The sequence below is a fragment of the Musca domestica genome, unplaced genomic scaffold (assembly GCF_030504385.1).
Source record: "Musca domestica strain aabys unplaced genomic scaffold, Musca_domestica.polishedcontigs.V.1.1 15, whole genome shotgun sequence".
NCBI lineage: Eukaryota > Metazoa > Arthropoda > Insecta > Diptera > Muscidae > Musca > Musca domestica.
In genome coordinates, this window is record NW_026712207.1 from 10,570,072 (window position 1) to 10,592,632 (window position 22,561).

General features: G+C 39.3%; 1 protein-coding gene across 1 annotated transcript in view; it reads right to left on the minus strand.

The window, feature by feature from the left end:
• Positions 1 to 398: 398 nt before the first annotated feature.
• The window catches only part of LOC101890267 (cubilin homolog), a 28,075-nt gene continuing 5,912 nt past the window's right edge, over positions 399 to 22,561 (minus strand). The window contains exons 4-22 of the mRNA XM_059119829.1: positions 21,600 to 21,836; positions 20,793 to 21,545; positions 20,365 to 20,688; positions 20,143 to 20,305; positions 19,834 to 20,081; positions 18,411 to 18,775; positions 18,225 to 18,340; positions 15,420 to 15,600; positions 13,729 to 15,356; positions 13,569 to 13,669; positions 12,659 to 13,136; positions 12,440 to 12,597; positions 9,538 to 11,330; positions 5,193 to 7,563; positions 4,952 to 5,128; positions 4,724 to 4,883; positions 4,497 to 4,660; positions 725 to 1,016; positions 399 to 660 (exon numbers count right to left, since the gene is read on the minus strand). Coding sequence (XP_058975812.1) covers positions 437 to 660; positions 725 to 1,016; positions 4,497 to 4,660; positions 4,724 to 4,883; positions 4,952 to 5,128; positions 5,193 to 7,563; positions 9,538 to 11,330; positions 12,440 to 12,597; positions 12,659 to 13,136; positions 13,569 to 13,669; positions 13,729 to 15,356; positions 15,420 to 15,600; positions 18,225 to 18,340; positions 18,411 to 18,775; positions 19,834 to 20,081; positions 20,143 to 20,305; positions 20,365 to 20,688; positions 20,793 to 21,545; positions 21,600 to 21,836 — 9,933 coding nt within the window. The 3' untranslated portion in view covers positions 399 to 436. The remainder of the gene's footprint in view (positions 661 to 724; positions 1,017 to 4,496; positions 4,661 to 4,723; positions 4,884 to 4,951; positions 5,129 to 5,192; positions 7,564 to 9,537; positions 11,331 to 12,439; positions 12,598 to 12,658; positions 13,137 to 13,568; positions 13,670 to 13,728; positions 15,357 to 15,419; positions 15,601 to 18,224; positions 18,341 to 18,410; positions 18,776 to 19,833; positions 20,082 to 20,142; positions 20,306 to 20,364; positions 20,689 to 20,792; positions 21,546 to 21,599; positions 21,837 to 22,561) is intronic.

Genomic DNA, 22,561 nt, shown 5'->3' on the forward strand with positions numbered 1-22,561 from the left:
GAATGAGCGGGAGTAGAATTTTATGTTTTTATATTTTGTTGAAACGGAATTTTCAACCATATTTTGAAAAAGTACTTAAGACCCATTCATTAACTCGCTTGAGGGTTTAAATTTTAGCAAAATATTGCTCGTATCTTCATCTGCCATATTTCCGAAGACACTATTTCCCAAAAATGCACGGATTTCGGGGAATCTTAATCCCAAAAATTCCCCTCTATTAAGCTTCTTTGTGGATACTTTCAAAACTGTGATGTCATCATGTCTACTTTTTCATCTCTACTTTCATAATATGCTGGAATTTTCCCGTAATTAATTTTTCCTGTAGCACAGTGTAATTATTTAAATGTATAATGTAATAAATTTTATAAATATAATTTTATTATTTATATATTATTTTTAATCTTATATAATTACTTATAATTTATACATTGTATTATTAATTCCCTGTGTTTTCCACAGTATATCCCAAATACCAGCCGGTTCCATCAAAGTTGGGCGATTTCTTCGAGACAATCATGGCACGATTTGAGGTAGTCACAACAGCATCTGGGAAATTTGCACCGCACAGTGTCGATATCAGTTTCTGGCTATTATCTGGCATTATATCGTAGATCTTGACATTATCCAAGTGGCAATTGATATCTGCACCCATATTGAATTCTAAAAAATTAAAAACGAAATTTTTGAATTAATTTTACAAAACAACCTTTGCAAATGTACTTACCAATGAATTGTATGCGTATTTTATTCGGTGCCGGCAATGTTATATTCCAATAACATTCCGAATAATTGCGATCGTTTTCATATTGTGGACTGGCCATGTAGGCTTCCTTGGCATGGAAAATGCCACCACATCCTGGCCCCGAATTGCGATCACTCACCCAGTAGTTCAGATTAGTGTAGTAGATTTTTCGCATTAGAATTTGAAGTTTGTTGGTAGCTGTGTAAATTGGTAACCCGCTAACGGACGTATTACAGCTGTTAAATAGGGATTTATTGGTCTTGAGGTTGATTATCTGGAATTAAGAGGGGCAATTTTGTTTCTTTTTAGAATAAAGGGATTGTTAGTAACAAATAATATTGTTCCAAATAAGTTTTCTCCCAGATGGATTTTAAAGATAAAATACTTAGTACTGGCATTTCATAGATAGTTAACCTTCTACAGAACTGCCACAGATAGAGAACCTTTTATAGATTTTTATAGGCGGTCTTAATTATTTTACGAGTATCCATACATGGCTTTACATGGAACTTTGTTCGATAAACGACTTTAACCGTGGATTCTTTTTAACAACTTAAGGAAGGTCCACGCTGGCTTTTCAAAGTAATTTCTTAATATTTGGAAAAGGATCTGTTCACGAGTTTACGTGGAATTTTTCAATACAATATGAAAAAGATTCATACAGGACTTTATGGGTGCATTCGTTAAATAATGTCTGGAGCAACCAATCATGACTCCAAACGTGGATTATTTACAGAGTTAGGAGTATCCGTACTGAGCTTTGAACAGTATTCTCTTTAAATTCCCAAATAGAATATTGAACTTGATTTTTTGTAAATCTTTAAAAGATCCAGACAGGCTTTTAAAAATGTATTTTAAACTATTTTCGGTGGATATATTGGGTGCTTTAAACGTTATTTTTTTTCAACAATTTCCAGGAGCATTCAGACACAATTTTTGATAAAAATGACTTTTTACACAATTATTTTTTCAACATTTCAGGACGGCCCAAACAGGTCGTTAAACATGTTTTTATTAAAATTATTTCAGGAGGATTCAAACAGGGCATAAACGTGAATTTTTCAACCATATAAGGACGGTCCAAAAAGGACATAAAACGTGTTTTTTAAAACAATTTCAGGAGGATTCAAAAACGACTCTTAATAAGGGTTCGAAAAGGACCTTTAATGTGATTGTTTTTCAAAGATATCAGGACGGTCCGAATAGGACATAAGAAGTGGACTTTATAAACAATTTAGAAATAAATCTTAATAAGGATTCGTAAAGGACTTTCAATTTGAATTTTTTAAACGATATCAGGACAGTTCAAATAGGACACAAAACGAGAATATTTTAAACAATTTCTCGACGATTCAGGCATGACTCGAAAAGGACCTTTAATGTGATTTTTTTTCCAAACAGTTTAAGGAGGATCCGAACAGGATTTTTAAACGACAGGGCTTTTATATAACAATTGTTTTTCTAATAATTTCAGAAGGATTCAAATCGATCTTTACGGGTGGACAAGCAGGACTCAAACCTGAATTTTTGCAATGATAGCAGGCATTCCAAGTAGAACATAAAACGTGGATTTTTTTTAACAATTTCAGGAGGATTCGCACAGGACTTAAAAATGGATTTCTTTTAACAAATTTGGAGTATTCAAACATGTGTGAAATGTTATTTTTTCGACGATATCAGGACGATAAGGGTATAAAACGTGGATTTTTTATACCATTCCAGTCCAGTTTAAATCAGGAATTTAATGTGTTTTTTTTTCGACAATATCAGAACGTTAAAAGTAGGACATAAAATGTGGATTTTATAAACAATTTCAGGAGGATTCAAACAAGACTTAAACATGATTTTTTTCGACGATATCCGGACAGTCTAAGTAGAACATAAAACGTGGACTTAAATGTGATTTTTAAACATTTTCAGGAGGATTCATATATGACTCTTAATAAGGATTCGAAAAGGACCTTTAGTGTGCATTTTTTTAACAATTTCAGGAAGATTCTTATAAAAGATTCGAAAAGGACCTTTAATGTGCATTTTTTTTTTTTAAATTTTCAGGAGGATCCAAAGAGAAATTTAAAATTGGAATTTGAAACGATTTCGGGTGGAATCATGCAGGAACTATTGCTTGGATTTTTAAGCCGCTTCGGAGGGGCCAAGACAGAACTCTAAAGCGATTTTTTTTAACAATTTCAAGAGATACATAAATAACTATAAACATAGTTTTATTTTATTGTCGGACTTGATTTATTTCAGGACTTTAAATTAACAAGTTTTAAGAATTTTTTATACCTTCAGCCATATGGCTGCAGGGGGTATATAACCTTCTATAGAGCCAAAACGTGCCTTGTCGAAATAAAGGTCTCTTTGGACCAAATCCGTTTCAGGACATTCGAAGTCGGTATGGCTGGTGTGCTCGAAACCTATCGAAGCGAGTACCCGAATTGTTCCAAACTTTGTACATCGTAATATTATTGTCAAACTTAGATCAAGTTCGGAGATCGGCAATATCGGATCATTCCCTCTGGTACTTCCCCCGCAAAGGTCAAAAATTTCGGAGAAAAGAAAATTTGGGCAAACTTTGCAAGTCCCAATAATTTTGCCAGTACTACGTCAGGTGTAAACCAGTAAAGGAAGTCCTAAAGTCGGGCGGGGCCGATTTTATGATACCCTACACCACTTTGCTAATTTAGTTGAGCTCCACTTAATAATTAAAAGTTTTTATGGGAGAATTCAATCATACACGCTATGATTATAATTATAATTTAAAATTCAAAGGACTAAATATGCCGAAGCATTTGCATCTTTTAAATTCGGACTTGTATTGTCCATTTGGTGCGAAATTAATTTGAAATCGGATAAAAATATATATGGGAACTATATCCAAATCTGAACCGATCTCGATAAAATTTGGCAAAGATATTTCTGAGCTGTATTTGATATATTCCCTGAATATCGTTGTTACGGAGTGCATATTACGGCAAATACAATAAATCGGATGAACAATATATATATATACGGTTCACTCCTTCTGGTACCTTCTCCACAACGGGTCAAAATTTCGATTTAGCTATATCCGTCCGACTGCCTGTCTCTTCGTCTGTGGAATGTATTCTAGCTTCCGAATGAATTGAAGTAGAGTAATAAAATTTTTCTCAGATGTGTCTATGGTCTGCAGGACTTTTGGTATTGTAAGTGGGCTATATAGGTCAACGTTTAGGTATAGCCCCTATATAACTGTACCTCCCTATATTCGATATTTTAATGATTTCGGCGACATTATTAAGCGGAATTGTTTGAAATTTCGTATTCGAAGTTCCTAATAAGATCAGAAGTCTATGACAGAAAATTATCTTTGTAGGTCCAGTTATTCGTATAGCTCCCATATATCGGTACTTCCCTATATTCGGGATTTTGACGATTTTAAGTACAATATTCACAGGAATTGTTTCAAATTTTGTATTTGCGCTTCACAATCGGTACTAAAGCCTGTGACAGAAAATGCAGTTCCACGTCTTCGTATAGATCCAAAAAAAAAAAGGTGACACTCTGTATTTTTATCCCAGTATTTTTACGATTTTAACAGAATTGTAAATGGATTCTATTTTTTTTTTAAATTTCCAAATTCGTTAAACATGGTGTAGGGTATGCAAAGTTCCAACCTTCCGAACTTACTGATTTTTAACTTGTTAATTTTCCTATAGCTCTTAGAAATTCACCCCTTATAAATTTTAAGCCCTCTATCTCCAAAACTCACCTGCATATCCAGGGGATCACAATTGCCGGAGTCCTGGTGATATATATCACGAATATATAAATTCAGGTTGTACATTTCGGGAACAATAATGGTGTCGTTCTTAAAGGTATCACTGTAAGAACTGCTTATGCTACCACTCAACTGGGTGTGGGTATGATTTTCAGCTGGAAATAATTTTTACACATTTTTTTTAGATAAAGTAAAAATTCCGCATTTAATTTACATACCTTCCTTCTTTAAAACTGCCATTTCAAATCCTCTTCCCTCAATTCGATCATCACTGTGGAATGTTATTTCCACTGTCAGATTCACTGGAGGATCAACTCCCGCATAACGATCTACATTAATGACATAATTTGAGCTTTGGCCACAGAGCTCATCGGAAAGCTAAAGAAAATTTTGGAATTCAGATATTATTTTTCCTTTTTAAAATTGGAGGAGATCCCGGGACTTACATCATCATAACTAAGTTTTATATAGTCCAAACACTTGCCATTCACCTGGGAGGTATTTTGCAAATCAATGTATTTGAAGTGTAGCAAAAGGGGATAGGTGGCATGTATTTTCCATTTGCAGTGGACATTGGGACGATAGACGCTATCGCCGTTTTGGGGAAACACCAGAGTTAGATTCTAGAGGAAATACAGGGAGAATATATTAATATTTCATTGGAGGAGAAGTTTTAAGAATTCCTACCTTCTGCCCCGCAAAATCATACTCCATCTGTGTGCCACATTCCGTCTTCTCCATGGTCAAACTTATTTCAAAACTATATTCACCCCTCTGCTTGGCTGTGAACTTTATTACGGCCTCTTCGTAGGAACTGAAAATTGTTGAATTTGTTGGCGAGCAAATTTTAGCCATTGACATTTGTCGAATGTCCGCGGGACCATCAAACATTTCCAGGGAATTACAATTCGAATTTCCACAGCTGGTGTCGGAATTCAAACAGTGTGTGGTATTGCCATTGATCTGCAACTTGTTGAAACGCATTTGTATGCGATGTCCTTTCAGTGCCGTAATGCGGTACAAACAGATTCGCCAGTCATCCGACCCATTTGACAATTTATAATTACGCGTCAGGGTAATGGATGTGGTGCCCTCCGTCAGCGATACACGTTCATTACAATTCACAAGGAATATAACTTCAGCCTCAAAACCCCTGGCCGTATTCGAAACATCCGAAATGGCCTCGACACGAGCCTCCGCCTGATCTATTAGCACTTCCGGTGGATTCTCGCTGTAGTTGCCACTCAGCTTTGTCACAAGCCTATCCTCCGTTTGTCCAGTGTGACCCCTAAAAATGCTGACATGATCGAAATTCTCCTCCGTATCGAAATATTTAAATTTCACCAAAATCGAATGATCCTTGGGAGCGGTGATGTGCCACAGGCAGTTCATGTTGTTGGCATACTGGCCCCTTGTGATTTCGTGTTTTTGCGGTCGTATCAGGAAATGGGAGCTCGTTATGTTGGCACTGCAACTTTCCAAGCTGTATTCAATTGTAAAGCTTCTTAGGCTATAGCCCTCATAGGAAAGTTCGAGATACTTCAATGCCGACTCATCGAAATCCTGTTGGCACAACTTGTCACCAATCTGCTGCTCACCCTGGGCATTACGTTTGCTTACCGTAAACGATTGGATGCAGCCACGTCCATATGACCAAACCGGAGATGATCCCTTTTCGAATACAACCCTGACACTTATCATTCGTTGAGTGTCATTGCTTTGGAAAATGTAGCTACAGCGATCCAGTTGGCGCCCAAACTGTGATGTAGGACTCACCACACTGCGTGGGGTCGTGTCGACATTAAGTGTCACCGAACACCTGCTGCGTACCAAAAATGAAAAACCATCACCTCTAATGGACGCATCGGTACGAAAAACTAGCTGTACCCGCGAAGATGTTGCATTCAGCCCGTCTGGTAAATTTCGACCACAATAACGTCCATGTGTTAGCCAAAGGCCATCTTCTTCATACTGCACTTCCAAATAGTCTTTAGTGCAATTTGGCGATTCCTCGATGAAAAAGCGATTGACAAACTCCACCTGTATGTAACGACCCGGGTTGGTATAGAACACCCACGAACATTCCTGATTATCCTTGTAGAACTCCCGATCGATGTCATATCTCAAAGTTCCAAAGTTTGTAACTTTGGTCTCGCCCCCACATTTCAAGGCCTTTCTCGTTTCAATGGCAATTCGTGATTTTTGGGAATTAAAGTTGTCGCTCTGATAGGTCACAAAGGTCATGAAATTCGACAGAGGATAATTTTTCAATTCATTGGCATTGTCCTTGCATATTTTTTTCACCACCTCCGACGACCATCGTCCCTCCCTGATGGTAACAAATTCTCGTTCACATGCATCACTGAATGTGAAATTTCCAAATAGATGATATTCCGATTCGGAGCCCACAAATGTAATGGGTATGATGAAGGTCCAAAGACACACCAAGGGTCCATAGTTGTTGTCATTAATTTCCGTTACTCCCATCTGATATTGTCGTTCGGTAAGATACACCTGGCCACCGCATTTATGCAGCCGATAATTCATTTTCAGGCGGTGTATCCGTTCATATTCCGTCTGCTTTACACGCCATTCGCCGTTCAGCTGATTATGTGGCTGCAACACATTTGTTAGATTTTCAGTATAGGCTGTGGAAACTATACCATCGCGAAAACTCAGGGCAGGATGCTTGAAACGACTACCGGCCACGTGCCTGTATTCAAATGTACTTATATTGAAGGCCAGCGTATGTCCCGAATTGAATTTGATTTTCGAAATACAAGCATAACTAGCATTAAATGGCGGTAGGGTATTTTGTATTTCCACCGATCCGGCCTTGTTATTCTCATCGATATTTCGTGGGCAAATGGAGGGCTCATCGGATGTATAGCGGGCTTTGATTTTACGACCAAGAAATAGTTTTCCTGTTGTCGTAATTTTAACGGCCATCACATTGTCCGTAGATTGTATAACGGCATTCGAATCATAAGTTGCAGCCGAAAAATTAGTGATCAACGATATCCTATCGAAGTCGTTGTGTATGCGGAATTGGGGATACCTGAAAGGGATAAGGTATGAGAAGTTAATAAAACAGCTGTTTAGGGATTGATATATCGAATTCGCGCAATCGGGTATCAAGTATCAAGGGGAAGGAGAGAAAAAAATGTACGGCACGTTGGGTACTAGGTGTGGGCCATGTCCGTGGAGATACATTTAAATGTAATTAACAAAAAAACAAACCAATTTAATTTTTCATCGGTTCAGAAAGGGTTAATAAAGTGAGAGAGAGAGACAGAGCGATGTAGAGCAGAGGGAGAGAGAGAAAGAAGAAGTAAGCAAAAGAAAAACCAGTAAGGAAAGGTGAAAAGTCGGGCGGGACCGACTATACAGGGTGAGATGAAAAAACGGCAACCAACTTCATACTGCTGTCAGCTGTCGTCCGACAGCTGTTAAAATTATTCCACTGACCGCTGATTATATTATTTACAAGCATACAAAAGCATTTTGGTGAGAATTTTCCAGAAAAAAAGTTATTCGCGATGGAATGCAAGCGTGATAGTGTGATTTCTTTATATTTGGCTGGAGAACCACAAGTGGCTATCGTTAGAGCACTTCCGCTTTTAAATATGAATAAATCTTCTGTGTCTCGTACCATCGCTCGTTACCGATTACGTAACACTGATAGCGTAGCGCGACGTCAAGGAAGTGGACGGAAGAAAACAGCAGAAATGGTTCGAAAAGTAGGGAAGCGATTTGATCGAAGCCCGTGTCGCAGTGGCCGAAAAATGGCTCGTGAGCTCAACATATCGCAATATTCCATTCGGCAAATATTGAAAAATGAGCTCGGTGTAAAGCCATTGAAATTTCAAAAAAGTGCAAGAACTTACACCGCAACAGAAAGAAAATAGACTGAAAAGAGCTAAAGAGTTGCTTCACTTGGCCGAAAGTGGTGAACTGCCGAATTTGGGTTTCTCCGTCTCCAATGAGAAAACATTCGTTGTCCAGCAGTTTGTAAACAAACAAAGACCAAAGAGGTCAGCTGAAAATGTGCACCTTCGGTTGGTCACCAGAACTCGAGCGCCAGCCATGGTGATGGTGTGGGCCGCCATAACAGCTGGTCGTCGCTCTCCGCTCGTATTATCGACCGTTTCAGGTTTCTCACTTCAGTTTCAGCGCACAATGGCCACCAAAATCTTCGGATATCAATCCGATGGACTATTGTGTCTGGAGTATTTTGGAGGGCAAGGTTGTCACTAAAAAATACCAAAGTGTCGATCACCTCAAGCAAGCGCTTCGCCGGGAATGGGCCAAAATACCGCGGAGCAACATTCGGGCAACGTGTGACGGTTTCATTGGCCGTTTGAAGGCCATAATTCGTGCCAAAGGTGGCCAATTCGAACAAAGCTAAACTTCTTCTAAAATTTTATGTTATTTCCGACATCTTTTGCTTTCATTCAATTAGAGCTATAGCTATATCTGAACCGATTTTCAGCAAAATTTGAAGTACTAGCTTCTGGCCTGAATTCTGTCGAAAGTACCAAAATTCATGCTATTTGGGTTGATATTAGCCATTTGGTGTATAAAAAAAACTGAAATCGGATAAATATATATCCTGGAGTTATATACAAATCTGAACCGACCTTGGCAAAATTTTAAGCACTAATTTCTGAACAGTGTCTGATATCTGGTACCAAACATCATTGTTGTGGAGTGTATAATACGTATGTGAGCGACTTAAATACCAAATCGGATAAAACATATATATGGGAGCTATGGCTATATCTGAACCGATTTTCAGAAAATTTGAAGTCGTTGTTTCTAGGATTAATTCGGTCGGATGTGCAAAGATTCAGTTCATTTGGGATGATGTTAGCCATTTGGTGTACAATAAACCTGATATCGGATAAAGATATATATTGGAGCTATATCCCAATCTGAACCGATCTTGACAAAAAAAAACATGGACAGACGGACGGACGGGCATCGCTAAATCGACATAGAATTTTATAAAACGAAAGATAATTTTACTTACTCGGTAACATTTTCCGCTCTCAGTTCGTCCATATTTAAAAATTCCAAACGAACTCTTTGTCCCTTCGGTACCGTAATTCGCCATTGGCAATAGGAATCCATGAAACTCAATTGGACAATGGTGGTAATAAAACCCGAAATGCCCTCAATATTTTGTTGGCAATTGCTAAAAAGTCGGCCATAGCTTAGCTTGAAACCTCGATAGTCCGTCGTCTTGGCAAATGTGTGGAAACGTATGATTGCCCGGCTTGTGTTCAGTTGGATGCGGGTGGACTTTGTGGCATTGCCATAGATGAAAATACGCGGCTCTTCTACACCTTCCTCCACCTCGGCATTCTGGGGGATTTGAATGATCTCCAAATGATCGCGGGATTTCGGTTGCTTCGCATCGAATGGCAAATGAATATCGTCCAAAGTTAGACGCACATACTGGCCCGTGGCCATTGTTACACTATAGTCACACTGCGAGAAAGCGGGGTATGCTCCCACTGTGGGATAACCGTGCGACATAATTTGCCCACTAAATTCCCTGTAGGAACCACCACATTTGCTGAGTGACACTTGGGCCTTGAAACCCCTCATAGCATTGTTTGTGTTCACCACATAGCGAATGTGAAGGATGTTTTGGGTGGTCTTCTGAACGTCGGGTTTTCTGCAGAAACGTCCCAAACTCCGAGCCAGGGTTGTGGATCCATCGAACAGTTCCACATAGACATTTTCACACACCCTAGGTGTCACATGAAAGCTTTCGATAAACTCCACCTGTATAGTTTCACCGGGAGGTGCAATAATGGTCCAGCTGCAGTCCGTGTAGGCCGGTGCAACATAGGGGAAATTCGGTGAGGTAATATTTATGCTGGGTGCCTCGGGTATAAGACGATACTCTTCGTTGCAGGTGGAGTATTCGCGATATGTTAAATTCCATCTAGCCGGCATTAGGGGACGATGGGAACAGAAGACGTACTTCACTGTCAGATGGTTGCTCGACGAATTCATATGAATTTGTGATTGGTTTTGGGCATTCCATAGTTTGCCAGGTGGCAGAATTGGGGCATGTTCGTCCACGCCATCGTAGACCAAGGCATATTCAAGACAATCTCTATGACTGTAGTTGGCTAACACTTGGAAATCGAATTGCAAAAGTATCCGTTTACCCGGTTTCACGTTGATGTGCCACAAACAACCCGTATCAAACACCAGCTTTCCACCCTCAATAAATCCCAGCGACTCAGTCAGATTCGAACCACATTTGGTCGATATCATTGCCTTGAAACCGGTGCCATTAATTGTAGAATCGGTTTTAAAGTCAAATCTCAAATGTGGACTGCCATGATATGTGCGAAAAGCCCGGCCGGACATATCCGGACTATCGCAGAGCGTTTCCAAAGCATGCCACTTACTGAGGTCCGTCGATGTGGAAACTCTCAGATAATCCAAGGCACATTCTTGATTCTTCTCCAATTTGACTTCGTATAAATAGCCGATGATATGTTCGATTGGACTAAGGGGCTTATAAATCCAACTGCAATTCAGATTATTTTCATAGCCATTGGGATAGCCGGGAGATTGAAGGAACATCATTTTATGTGAAGCAAAGAAATGTTCCGAATGACAAGTGTCGTCTGTTGTGTTATCCGCTGGCGGTTTTGTGCCCGTGACATTCCATTTCAAGGAGAAGTAACGAAGCTTGTCATTGATCGTTTTCAAATAGACTGCACTGGTCGAGGTAACAAATTGCCAGGGTGAGGGAGGAATGTCAATGGGAAGTGCGCTGTCATCGTAGCCGTCAAAGAGCTGGAAATGGTGAGAGGGAGAGAAGAGACCTTTTTTTTGAAGATTTGGGTATGTACAGAAGATCAGAAGATGTGTGGAGACATGGGAATCTAGGGAATCAGGTTATCTTCCTATAGAATATCAGGAGGAGGAGATATGTAGATCTTCCACAGAAGATCTGTAGATCTTCCATAGAAGATCCGTAAATCTTCCATAGAAGATCCATAGATCTTATATAGAAGATCCGTAGATTTTACATTAAAGATCTGTAGATCTTCCATAGAAGATCTGTAGATATTCTTTCATAGAAGATCTGTAGACCTTCCATAAAAGATCTGTAGATCTTCCATAGAAGATATTAAAATCTTCCATAGAAGATCTGTAGATCGTCCATAGAAGATTAGTAGACCTTCCATAGAAGATCTGTAGATCTTTCATAGAAGGTCTGTAGATCTGCCATATAAGATCTGTAGACCTTCCGTATAAGATCTGTAGATCTTCCATAGGAGATCTATAGATATTTCATAGAAGATTTGGAGATCTTCTGGAGAATCAATAGATCTTCCATAGAAGATCTGTAAATCATGCATAGAAGATTTCTATATCTTCCAAAGAAAATCTATAGACCTTTCAGAGAAGATCCGTAGATCTTCCATAGAAGATCTGTCGATATTCCATTGAAGATCTGTAGATCTTCCAAAGAAGATGTCAAGATCTGAAATTTAAGATCTGTAGATCATCCATAAAAGACCTGTAAACCTTCCATAGAAGATCTGTCGATCTTCCAAGAGATAGTAGATTTTCATTCAAGATATGTAGATCTTCCATAGAGGATCTATACATCTTCCATAGAAGATCTTCCAAAGAAGATCTATAGATCTTCCGAAGGAGGTCCCCAGATCTTCCAAATAAGGTCTCAGGATCCTCCAAACAAGATTTGTATCTCTTCCATAGAAGATCTGTAGGTCTTCCATAGAAGATCTGTAGGTCTCCCATAGAAGATCTGTAGGTCTTCCATAGAAGATCTGTAGGTCTTCCAAGGAGGATGTGTAGATTTTCCACTTTTTCCTTCCATGGAAGGTCTATACATCTTTCATAGAAGATCTGTAGATCTACTAAAATCTACTCACCATCAGTCCATCACTGTAGTGATCAAAATTCAAACTTATAAATTGTCCCGTTTGCAAAACGATGCGCCATATAAATGGCTCCTCCTCATGATTTACCATGCCGGCGGGTGGTGACTCAATGGAACCCCGCGATTGATTAATAAACTCATTCAGATGGGCTGTGAATTACAAAAAAAGTTAAATTTTTTAAAATTTCCAAACCCACATCCATTTCCATACCATAACTCCATTTCAATTTAAAACCTTTGCCCGTACTGCCCTCTGCACTGTGGAATTTCATCCAGACACTTTCGAAAGATCTCAAAACTTCTGAGGGTAGCTGATTGCCACAATAGACTCCCATCAATGGTGAGTTGATCGTCTTTCTCACCTCCAAGAAATCTTCATTGCAGTGATCACTCTTCGTGATGTTCATCTCTTCGAATTGCAGTTCCAAATGATTGCCTTTGTTGGCCTTTATTGTCCATTGGCATTCGACATTTGGGGGATAGTTTTGCGGATAGTACGGTGATGCCAAGGTGCCATGTGGCGATTCGATGCTGCCACCGCACGAATGTTGTATCGTTGAAAATCGGGCATAGAAATCGATATTGTTGGCGATTAAATTGAGCTGAGAGACTTCGTACAACAAATTGGATTGATGTTCTTCGCAGAAGAATTCAGTGCTGTTATCATTGCCGTCCCCCAAATAGTTAATCTGAAAGAGAGTATTGATATGGAGGGATTAGGTTTGGTTCTCAGAGATGTGCTAGTAAAGATGTTAAAGAGTCCTTATTTTGGGAAAGGAGTCAGATTTTAGGTCACCACGCTCCCTTTTGCTAAAGGGCGAAACGAACTTCCGGATACGAGGTAAAGGCAAAGCTAGCCTTTGAGGGTGATGGCTGAAAACTTACAGATAAAAACACAAGGATTGTTTTGGTCGCAAATGTTAACCCTCAAGTAAGTCAAACAAAACCAGCTATTTTCCTCGGATTCAGATTCCTCGGAATCCCAACATTTTAGCTATTTAAAGTGTTTGGCGATATTACAGATAAAAACACAAGGAGGTACAGCCGTTTCGCATGGGCGTTGATGAATCGTTAGGTCAGTCAGTCAGTTAGTCCATAACACAATCAGTCAGATTACTTACCCCCAAACCATGCCTACCACACGTGCCGTGGTCACCTCGATTAGCTTCCTCCTCCTTGCAGTAGCAGTAGAATTTCAAAATATTTATACTAATTAGAGAACCTTCAATGCAAAAAAAATCGATTAATAAATTAAACCCCCAAACTCAGGACCCAACTTACCCTGCGGAACATCAAATGACCAATTGCATTTCTCATCCGCCTTGGCATACAAAAATCCTTCATCGGTTTCAATTCGGCCACCGCATTGTTTTTCATAATCCAATGCAAAACGGCTACCCCCTTGGGCCCGTTCATCCACATATTCAATAATGATGCTACTCGTTGGAAATTGCCGACTCACCACATGCTCCTGCGAAGATGAACACCATTTTTCCAACAATTTTTCTTGACCATCAACCCGGGTGGAAATGGCCAGGTAGTTGGCCGTGCATGTTGCTTCTGCGAATTGCAAGTCACGCAAAGTAACTTGAATGCCATTGCTTTCGGGAATAATGATTTCCCATTTGCAGTGATTTTCTTCGGAACTGTTGGCGGGATACTTGGGTGATGTGATGCTGCCGGAGGGGGTGATAAATGTGCCACCACATTTTGCCGGCAATGAATGATACATAGCCTTGAAATATTTACGATTTCCCGAGGAACCCGAGCGGTAATGTAAATACAGACGATTGGAGGGTGAGGTTATTTGAATGGTCGAGGTTGTGAGAGAACACTGTTGCAGGAGCGTGTGATTGGATGTCTTTGTTTCCTTCACAACGAGAGTATCGCTGGAACAATCTGTGGTGTCTGTGTCCAAAACATATTCCTGTAGCGACAATACAATCTGGGCATTTGGCTCAACTTCTATGTACCAATCGCAGTCCAAATCCAAACTCCTTGGATAATTGGGAGACTTGATGGTATTGAATCTTTGGTTAAACACCTGGCCACAGCCGATACGTGAAAATTCGGCTCGAAAACCATTTTTATTGTTGGAATAGTCACTGACAAAAAGTATCCTCAGGTGATTACCCTCGGTGGTATAGGGTTCAATTGGTGGTGTGCATAGCCGTTGCTTCTTCAGGACATCTGAGTTCTGCATATCCCACAGTTCAATGTAATCTTGTTCACACAATATATTGTCCGATTCGAGGCGAAGATGGGAAAAGGCCAATTGTATCTTATTCTTCGCCCCGCCGCCATGGATATCCCATTTGCAATTCAGTAAATCAGGATATGTTTCCGGGAAATTCGGCGATTCAATAATACCATGGACATGGTCCGTGACCATATTGCAATTTGTCTCATAGTCCAAAATAAATTCAGGTCTGGTGATAAAACTCTCGGCGGTCTTATAAATAATCAGCAACTGATTCGATGACGAGGTTAAGGTTAAATTCCCAGTCTTTTGAATATCAGAGCAATTGAAAGTTATTTGCTTGCTGGAGGGATGTGACCCATCATATATGGTCAAACGTTTGCCATGGCAAAATGCCAAATCTTCTTCCGAGCTAATAAGGCTTAAGGTGATGGAAGAACCTTGGGCCACATGAATTTGCCAGTCGCAGGTATGCTGATGTTGATAGGCCACTGTTGTGATTGGCGCATGTATGGAACCCTTGTAGGATGTCATTTTACCACCACAGCCAGTTTCGGCCTGTTCCCAGGTCAAATGGAAGCCACTTCCCTGGGTGGAGCCATCTGAGATGAAACGTACATGAAGACCATTGCCAAAGGAGGGTATCCGTGAAGGTATTTGATTTCCACAATAACGGCCGATAAGTGGTGAACTATCGCTGACACCATTTCTAGAGGATAAAGAGGATAGAATTTAGAAACATTTACTTGATTATCCGGTTAGAGCACCTCACCTTATTTCCAGAAAATCACCCACACATTCATCTTCCAAAGTAAAGTTTTGAACTTTCAGTTCGATTTTATAGCCCAAGGGCGCCGTTATCACCCAGGTGCAGTTCATATTGTCCGCATAAGCATTTGGCCAATTGGGTGATTTGATGACACCAAACAAAGTTCGGTATTCGCCACCACAAGCTGGAAATGCAACAGATTATTAGGAAATATTTACGCAAATGTGACTTAGAAGTCGAGCCGTTTTAAAATTGATGAAACTGTACCGACAATCTCCTGTTGTAAGCTGTAGTACCCATTACGAACTCCAAATACCAAATTTCCAACATTTCCGGTGAATAGTGTAGCTTAAATCATCAAAATACCGAATATCGGGAGGTACCGTTATGTGGGGGCTATACGAAGACGTGGACCTGCACAGACAATTTTCTGTCACAGGCTGAAGTATCCATTACGAACTTCAAATACCGAATTTGAAACAATTTCGGTGAGTATTGTACCTAAACCCGTCAAAATACCGAATATAGGGAGGTACTGGTATATGGGGCCTATACAAAGACCTGGAGCTACATAGACAATTTTCTGCCACAGATTATAGTTTCCATTACGAACTCTAATAATGAATAATGACGCTAAAATCACCAAAATACCGAATATAGGGAGATACCGCTACGAAGATATACGAAGACGTGGACCTGCACAGACAATTTTCTGTCTTAGGCTGTAATATCCATTGCGAACTTCAAATACCAAATTTGAAAGAATTCTGGTGAATAATGTCGCTAAAATTATAAAAATACCGAAAATCGGGAGGTACTGTTATATGGAGGATATACGAAGACGTGAACCTGCACAGACATTTTTCTGTCACAGGCTGTAGTACCCATTTCGAACTTCAATTATAAAATTTGAAACACTTCCGGTGAATAATGTCGCTTAAATCGCCAAAATACCGAATATCGGGAGGTGCGGTTATATGGGGGCCATATAAAGACGTGAACCTGCACAGACAATTTTCTGTCTTAGGCTGTAGTATCCATCACGAACTTCAAATACCAAATTTGAAATAATTCCGTTGAATTATGTCGCTAAAATCATCAAAATACCGAATATCGGGAGGTACCGAGGAGAGGATATACGAAGACGTGGACCTACATGACACATTTTTAATACTAAAAGTCCTGCAGAGATAACATACATTTGAGTAAAATTTTATCAATCTACCTCAATTCGTTCGGAAGCTAGAGTGATTTCCACAGACGGACAGTCGGATGGACGGACAGACATCGCTAAATCGACATAGAATTTTATGCTGTATATTTATGTATATTTCGAGGTGTTACAAATGGAATGATAAACTTAATATACCCTCCATACTATGGTGCAGGGTATAAAAATATATATCGGAGCCGAGTTCCAAAAAATGGAAACGTACGTCCCGAAATTTACTCCATTTGGGCTGATATTAGCCATTATTTGCACAATAAACCTGAAATCGGATTGAGGATATATATGGGAGCTATATCCAAATCTGATCCAATCTTGATAAAATTTGGAAAAAGTATTTCTGAGCTCTATAAGATATCTGGTACCAAATATCATTGTTGTCGAATGCATATTACGAATATGAGGGACTTAAACAGCAAATCGGATGAAACATATATGGGAGCTATAGCTGTATCTGAATTAATAGACTGAATTCGGTCGGATATTGGACATTTGGTGCACAAAAAAATGAAATTGGGTAAAGAGCTATATTCAAATCTGAACCGACCTTGATAAAAATTGGCAGAGGTATTTCTGGGATATATTTGACATCTGGTACCAAATACCATTGTTGTCGAATGCATATTACGAATATGATGGACTTAAACAGCAAATCGGATGAAACATATATGGGAGCTATAGCTATATCTGAAACGATTTTCACCAAAATTTGGTGTACTTGCTTCTAGACTGAATTCGGTGTCAAAATTCAGTTAATTCGGACCGATATTGGACATTTGGCGTACATTTAACCCGAAATCGGTTGAAGATATATATGGGAGGTATATCCAAATCTGAACCGATCTTGATAAAATTTTGCAGAGGTATTTCTGGGATATATCTGACTTTTGGTACCAAATATCATTGTTGTGGAGGAAATATTACGCATGTGAGGGACTTAAAACCCTAAATCGGATGAAATATATATATGGGAGCTATAGCTATATCTGAACCGATTTTCTCCAAATTTGATGTACTTGTTTCAAGACTGAATTCGGTCAGATCTACCAAAATTCTGGTCATTAGGACTTATATTGACAATTTGGGGCACAATTAACCTGAAATCGGTTGAAGATATATATGGGAGCTATATCTAAATCTGATCCGATTATCACCAATTTCAATAGGGTTCATCCTTGTGCCAAACAAATATTGTTGCCAAATTTCATCTCAATCGGATAATAAATGCGACCTGCAAAATAAAAAATACATGACGGACTGACATGCATAAATCGACTCAGAAAGTGATTCTATGAATATCCTCAGAAGTAACCATGGGTCTATCTCGCTTCCTTCTCCCTGTTACAAACAAATGCACGAAGACATAATACCCTTATAGCTATGTGGTGTAGGGTATAATAACTACGATAAACGATCATATCGCAAAAAATTTAAAAAGTAGTAAATTTTTGGAGAACACCATTATACCCTCAGCCATATGGTTACAAAAGAGATTAACTAACTTAATAGATATAAAACTGACCCGACTCTACCTTAAGCATCATATCAATGATATGTTTGTATTTTTGATGCCAACTTACCGGTTTCCGGTGCTATAAAACGATACATTACACCATAAACATAGCAATGTTTGCCAATTTCCAATGTGACCAGATTGTGGGGCAGTAGCTCTCTAAATGTTTGCGTACCATTCAAACTATAAATAAATAAAAAAATGTTATCTTCGTTTACAAGACCGATTTCAAAATTCAGCTCCCCTCACTTACTTTTTCAGTAAATAATTTGAATTACCAGCCACATTGGCATACAACCTGGCACTGAAATCATCTGCAATGTCGCTTTGTGATCTGAGAACACGGAAACCCAATAAAATATTCATTCCGACAGGGGCTTCAAAAATCAGTTCACAGCGATTTTCATTCGTTGCAATAAAATCGCTGCTGAGACTTGATTCTCCTGTGTAAATACCACCGCAAGAGATTTCCTCAAACGAATATTCCAAACGAAAACCTCGAGCTTTAGTGGGATTTTCGGTAGCATGAAATACAATTGTCATTTTGTTTAATTTCGAAATGAGTTCCATGGGTGAGGATTTGTAGTAACGTTGTTTGTTGGTGTTCGATAAGTGTACCTGAAATGGGGTAGCGAGGGGGTGAATGATTAACTTGGGTATTCATGTAAAATCGTACACAACCGAGGAATAAGTGGTCGAAAACAAAAGACTTCGAATCGAAAAATCGAATTTTTGACTGTTCTTTCGATTATAATTCACTAAAAAGGGAGTCCTTAAATGTTTTTTTTTAATCCGCGATGAAGATGAGAAGACCACCAGAAGGTCTTCTATCTATAGAAGACTGCCAGAAAGTCTTCTGTCTATCGAAGATCGCCAGGAGGTCTTCTGACTATAGAAGATCGCAAAATGGTCTTCTATCTATAGAAGACCGCCAAGAGTTCTACTGTCTACAGAAGATCGGCATAAAATCTCCTGTCTATAGAAAAACGCCAGAAGGGTTCTGTCTATAGAAAACCGCCAGGAAGTTTTCTGTCTATAAAAGATCGTCAAGGGGTCTTCAGTCCATAGAAGCCCATCAGGAGGTCTTCTATCTATAGAAGATCACCAAGAAGTCTTCTGTCCACAGAAGACCGCTAGGGGATCTTCTGTCCATAGAAGATCGCTTGGAGGTCTTCTGTCTATAGAAGACCTAAAGGAGGTCTTCTGTCTATAGAAGACCTCCAGGAGGTCTTCTGTCTATAGAAGACCTCCAGGAGGTCTTCTGTCTATAGAAGACCGCCAGGAGGTCTTCTGTTTATAGAAGACCGCCTCTAGAGGTGACCACCTGGAGATCTTCTCTCTATAGGAGACCACCAGAAGATGTTCTGTTTATAAAAGATCAGCAGGAGGTCATCTGTCTAAAGAAGACCGCCAGGAGGTCTTCTGTCCATAGAAGACCGCCAGGAGGTCTTCTATCTATAGAAGACCGCCAGGAGGTCTTCTATCTATAGAAGACCGCCAGGAGGTCTTCTATCTGTAGAAGACCGCCAGGAGGTCTTCTATCTGTAGAAGACCGCCGAGATTTTCTGTCTATAGAATACCACCAGGCGGCCTTCTGCCAGGAGATGTACTATCTATCCTACCTTCTAATATCCATCCCTCCAGAAATCGAACCTACAATAGTTAACTTGCATTACCTCCAAATATGTCTGACGTTCCTCGCCAATATCTGTTTCATTGCCCCGACTTGTTGGATCTTCTTCGTCATCCAAAGAAACACTCTGCTTATTGCCAGCCAAGGAAATATCAGTGAAATTTGCACGAACCACTGTCTTAACTGGCCCATAGATGTGATAGGTACAGGTCAAATATTCGGTATGGGCATTGGGATAGTTGGGTGAGGTTATTACTCCCGAGTCGGGACCAAAGTAGCTAAATTCGCATACTGAAAAAAATTTAAAAATTGATGCAATTTAAAAGAGAGGTCTGAGCAAGTTTTTAATTACCTCTTGAATATTTTATTTTGAATAAAGTTTTGGAACTGCCCCAGTCGATTATATTCTTGAATCGAATAAGAACAAAATTTGATGATGAGGTTATTGTCTCCACGGTCCTGGTATTGCAGATAAATTTAAGACGGGGATCTTCATCGGTTTTGCCATCAAAAATCTGGAAATAATTTATATTCTCTCTCTCTCTCTCTTTATCTCTCTTTCTCTCTCACTTACCTCAATACTATTTAAATTACAATTCTCCTCCTCGGATAGATTCATTTCCACGAAGTCCAATTCAATTTGTATACCCGATGTTTGTTGTATCAGATATAGACATATGGCCGGTTCATTGGGCGCCACAATAACACCAGAGGCTTCGGTAAAAACACCACCGCAATGGGGTATTGATGATTCCACTTCATAGTGCAATTGAAAGGAGCTGTCCGACTTAAAGGCATCGGTGTGGAAATGTATGACTAGTTTATTGGAAGTTGATTTCAATGGTTCCGGTGAGGTGGTCTCGCAATATTCCTTGAGCAGCAAATCGCCATCGTAGATCTAAAAAAATAAGCATAATCAGTACCCTAGCCAAAAGCCAAAAATATATCCCTAATAAGTAAAAGGACCCATAGGCCTCCAATTTGTTTATATTATGTACCTACCTTCAACGAATCACCCTGACAATTGACACGATTCCCTGTCGTGATCTCATAAATCCTCAAAGCAAAACGTGAACCATAGGGCGCCATCAACTCCCATTGACAATCTCTTTGGATTGGAGTTTTACCCGGATATCCTGGCGAACGAATTATGCCCTCATCTCCCATCTTCAGCTCCAGCGTATCTCCACATATATGAGGCTGTGAATGCCACGTCATATGGAAACCAGATCTCTGTGTGACATTATCACTGCGGAACCAAAAGAACAATTCATGTTGTGAGGATAAAATATTACCACCCAATGGTAGTTCCTTGCCACAGAAGCGACCCAATAGCTGAGCGGCCAATGAATTGCCATCATGGATTTGCAACCAATCACGGCTGCACTCAGGGTCCTCCTCCACATCGAAAGATGTAAAGGTGAGATTAATAATTTTCGTACGTTCTGTGCGTATGATCCAGACACATCTTTCATGGGCCGCATATTCGGTTACATTTTCCGTCGGGTAGGTTATCTCTCCAGGCGATTGGCGTTGCAGTGTGGAACAGACACTGCGTACAATTTCGCAATGTTTGCCAGTGGTGCCACGTTTACAGGCACATTTATATGCCTTATTGGCCAGGGGCTTACAGACGGCATCGTTTTTACAAGGATTCGGATGGCAGCCATCGACAGTTTCACACAGGCTGCCGGAATAGCCCTCGGGACATAAACAACTTGTACCACGACCAGTGGTCAAACAGGTTCCATTATTCTGTAAAAGGGAAATTGATTAATTTTGTATTTAAGGACATTTTCCAAAACATACCTGACACAAATGATTTTCACAAGAATTCTCAATGGGTGTGGTGTGACATCCCTGCGGCCCAAATCCATGACCGAACATTCCATGGGGACATGTACATGTGGCCACATTGGAAATATATTCACATTTTGCCTGGGGATGACAAATATGTTCCTCATCACAGGAGTTCGAGGGAGCCAGATCACAGGAGTGACCATCACCAATCCAGCCCACAGGACATTTGCCACAGTGATAGGATCCCTTAAGAAAGAAAGATAAATTGGACAAATTTAAAATTTTTTGATATAAAGAGATGGAAATTTTTCATATCATATTTTTATCATATATCGCATTTTTTTAAATACGATTTGGTTCTGTAAATCTTTCAAAAATTCCTTAAATATCCACGAATTTTTTTCAAGAAGTTCGTGAAAAACATATGTTAAAAAATTCAAAATTCTTTTTGTCAGGAAGTCTTTGAATATAATTTTTAAATATCCACGATTTTTTGCAGAAAGTCCTTGAAAAATATATTTTAAAAAATCCACGATCCTTTGTCATAAAGTCCTTGAAAAATATTTATAAAAATCCACGGTGTTTTTGTGAAGAAGTCATTGGAAGCCCTTTTTAAAAATCCAACGTTTTTTGTAAGGATGTCCTTCCAAAATTATTTTTAAAGATTCACAATTTTTTGTAAGGAATTCCTTGAAAAATTTTTTTAAAATTCAACAATCTCAGGAAGTCCTTGAGTTCCACAATTCAAAAACTCCTTAAAAATCCACGATTTTTTGCTAGAAAGTCATTGAAAAATATTTCTTAAAAACCATAAATTTCGGCCAGAAAGTCTTTGGAAAATATTTATAAAAATCTACGATTTTTGTGAAAAAGTACTTGAAAACCTTTTTTTGTAATCCACAATTTTTTGTCAGGATGTCCTTGAAAAATATTTTTTAAAAATTTATTTTAAATCCACGTTGTTTTGCAGG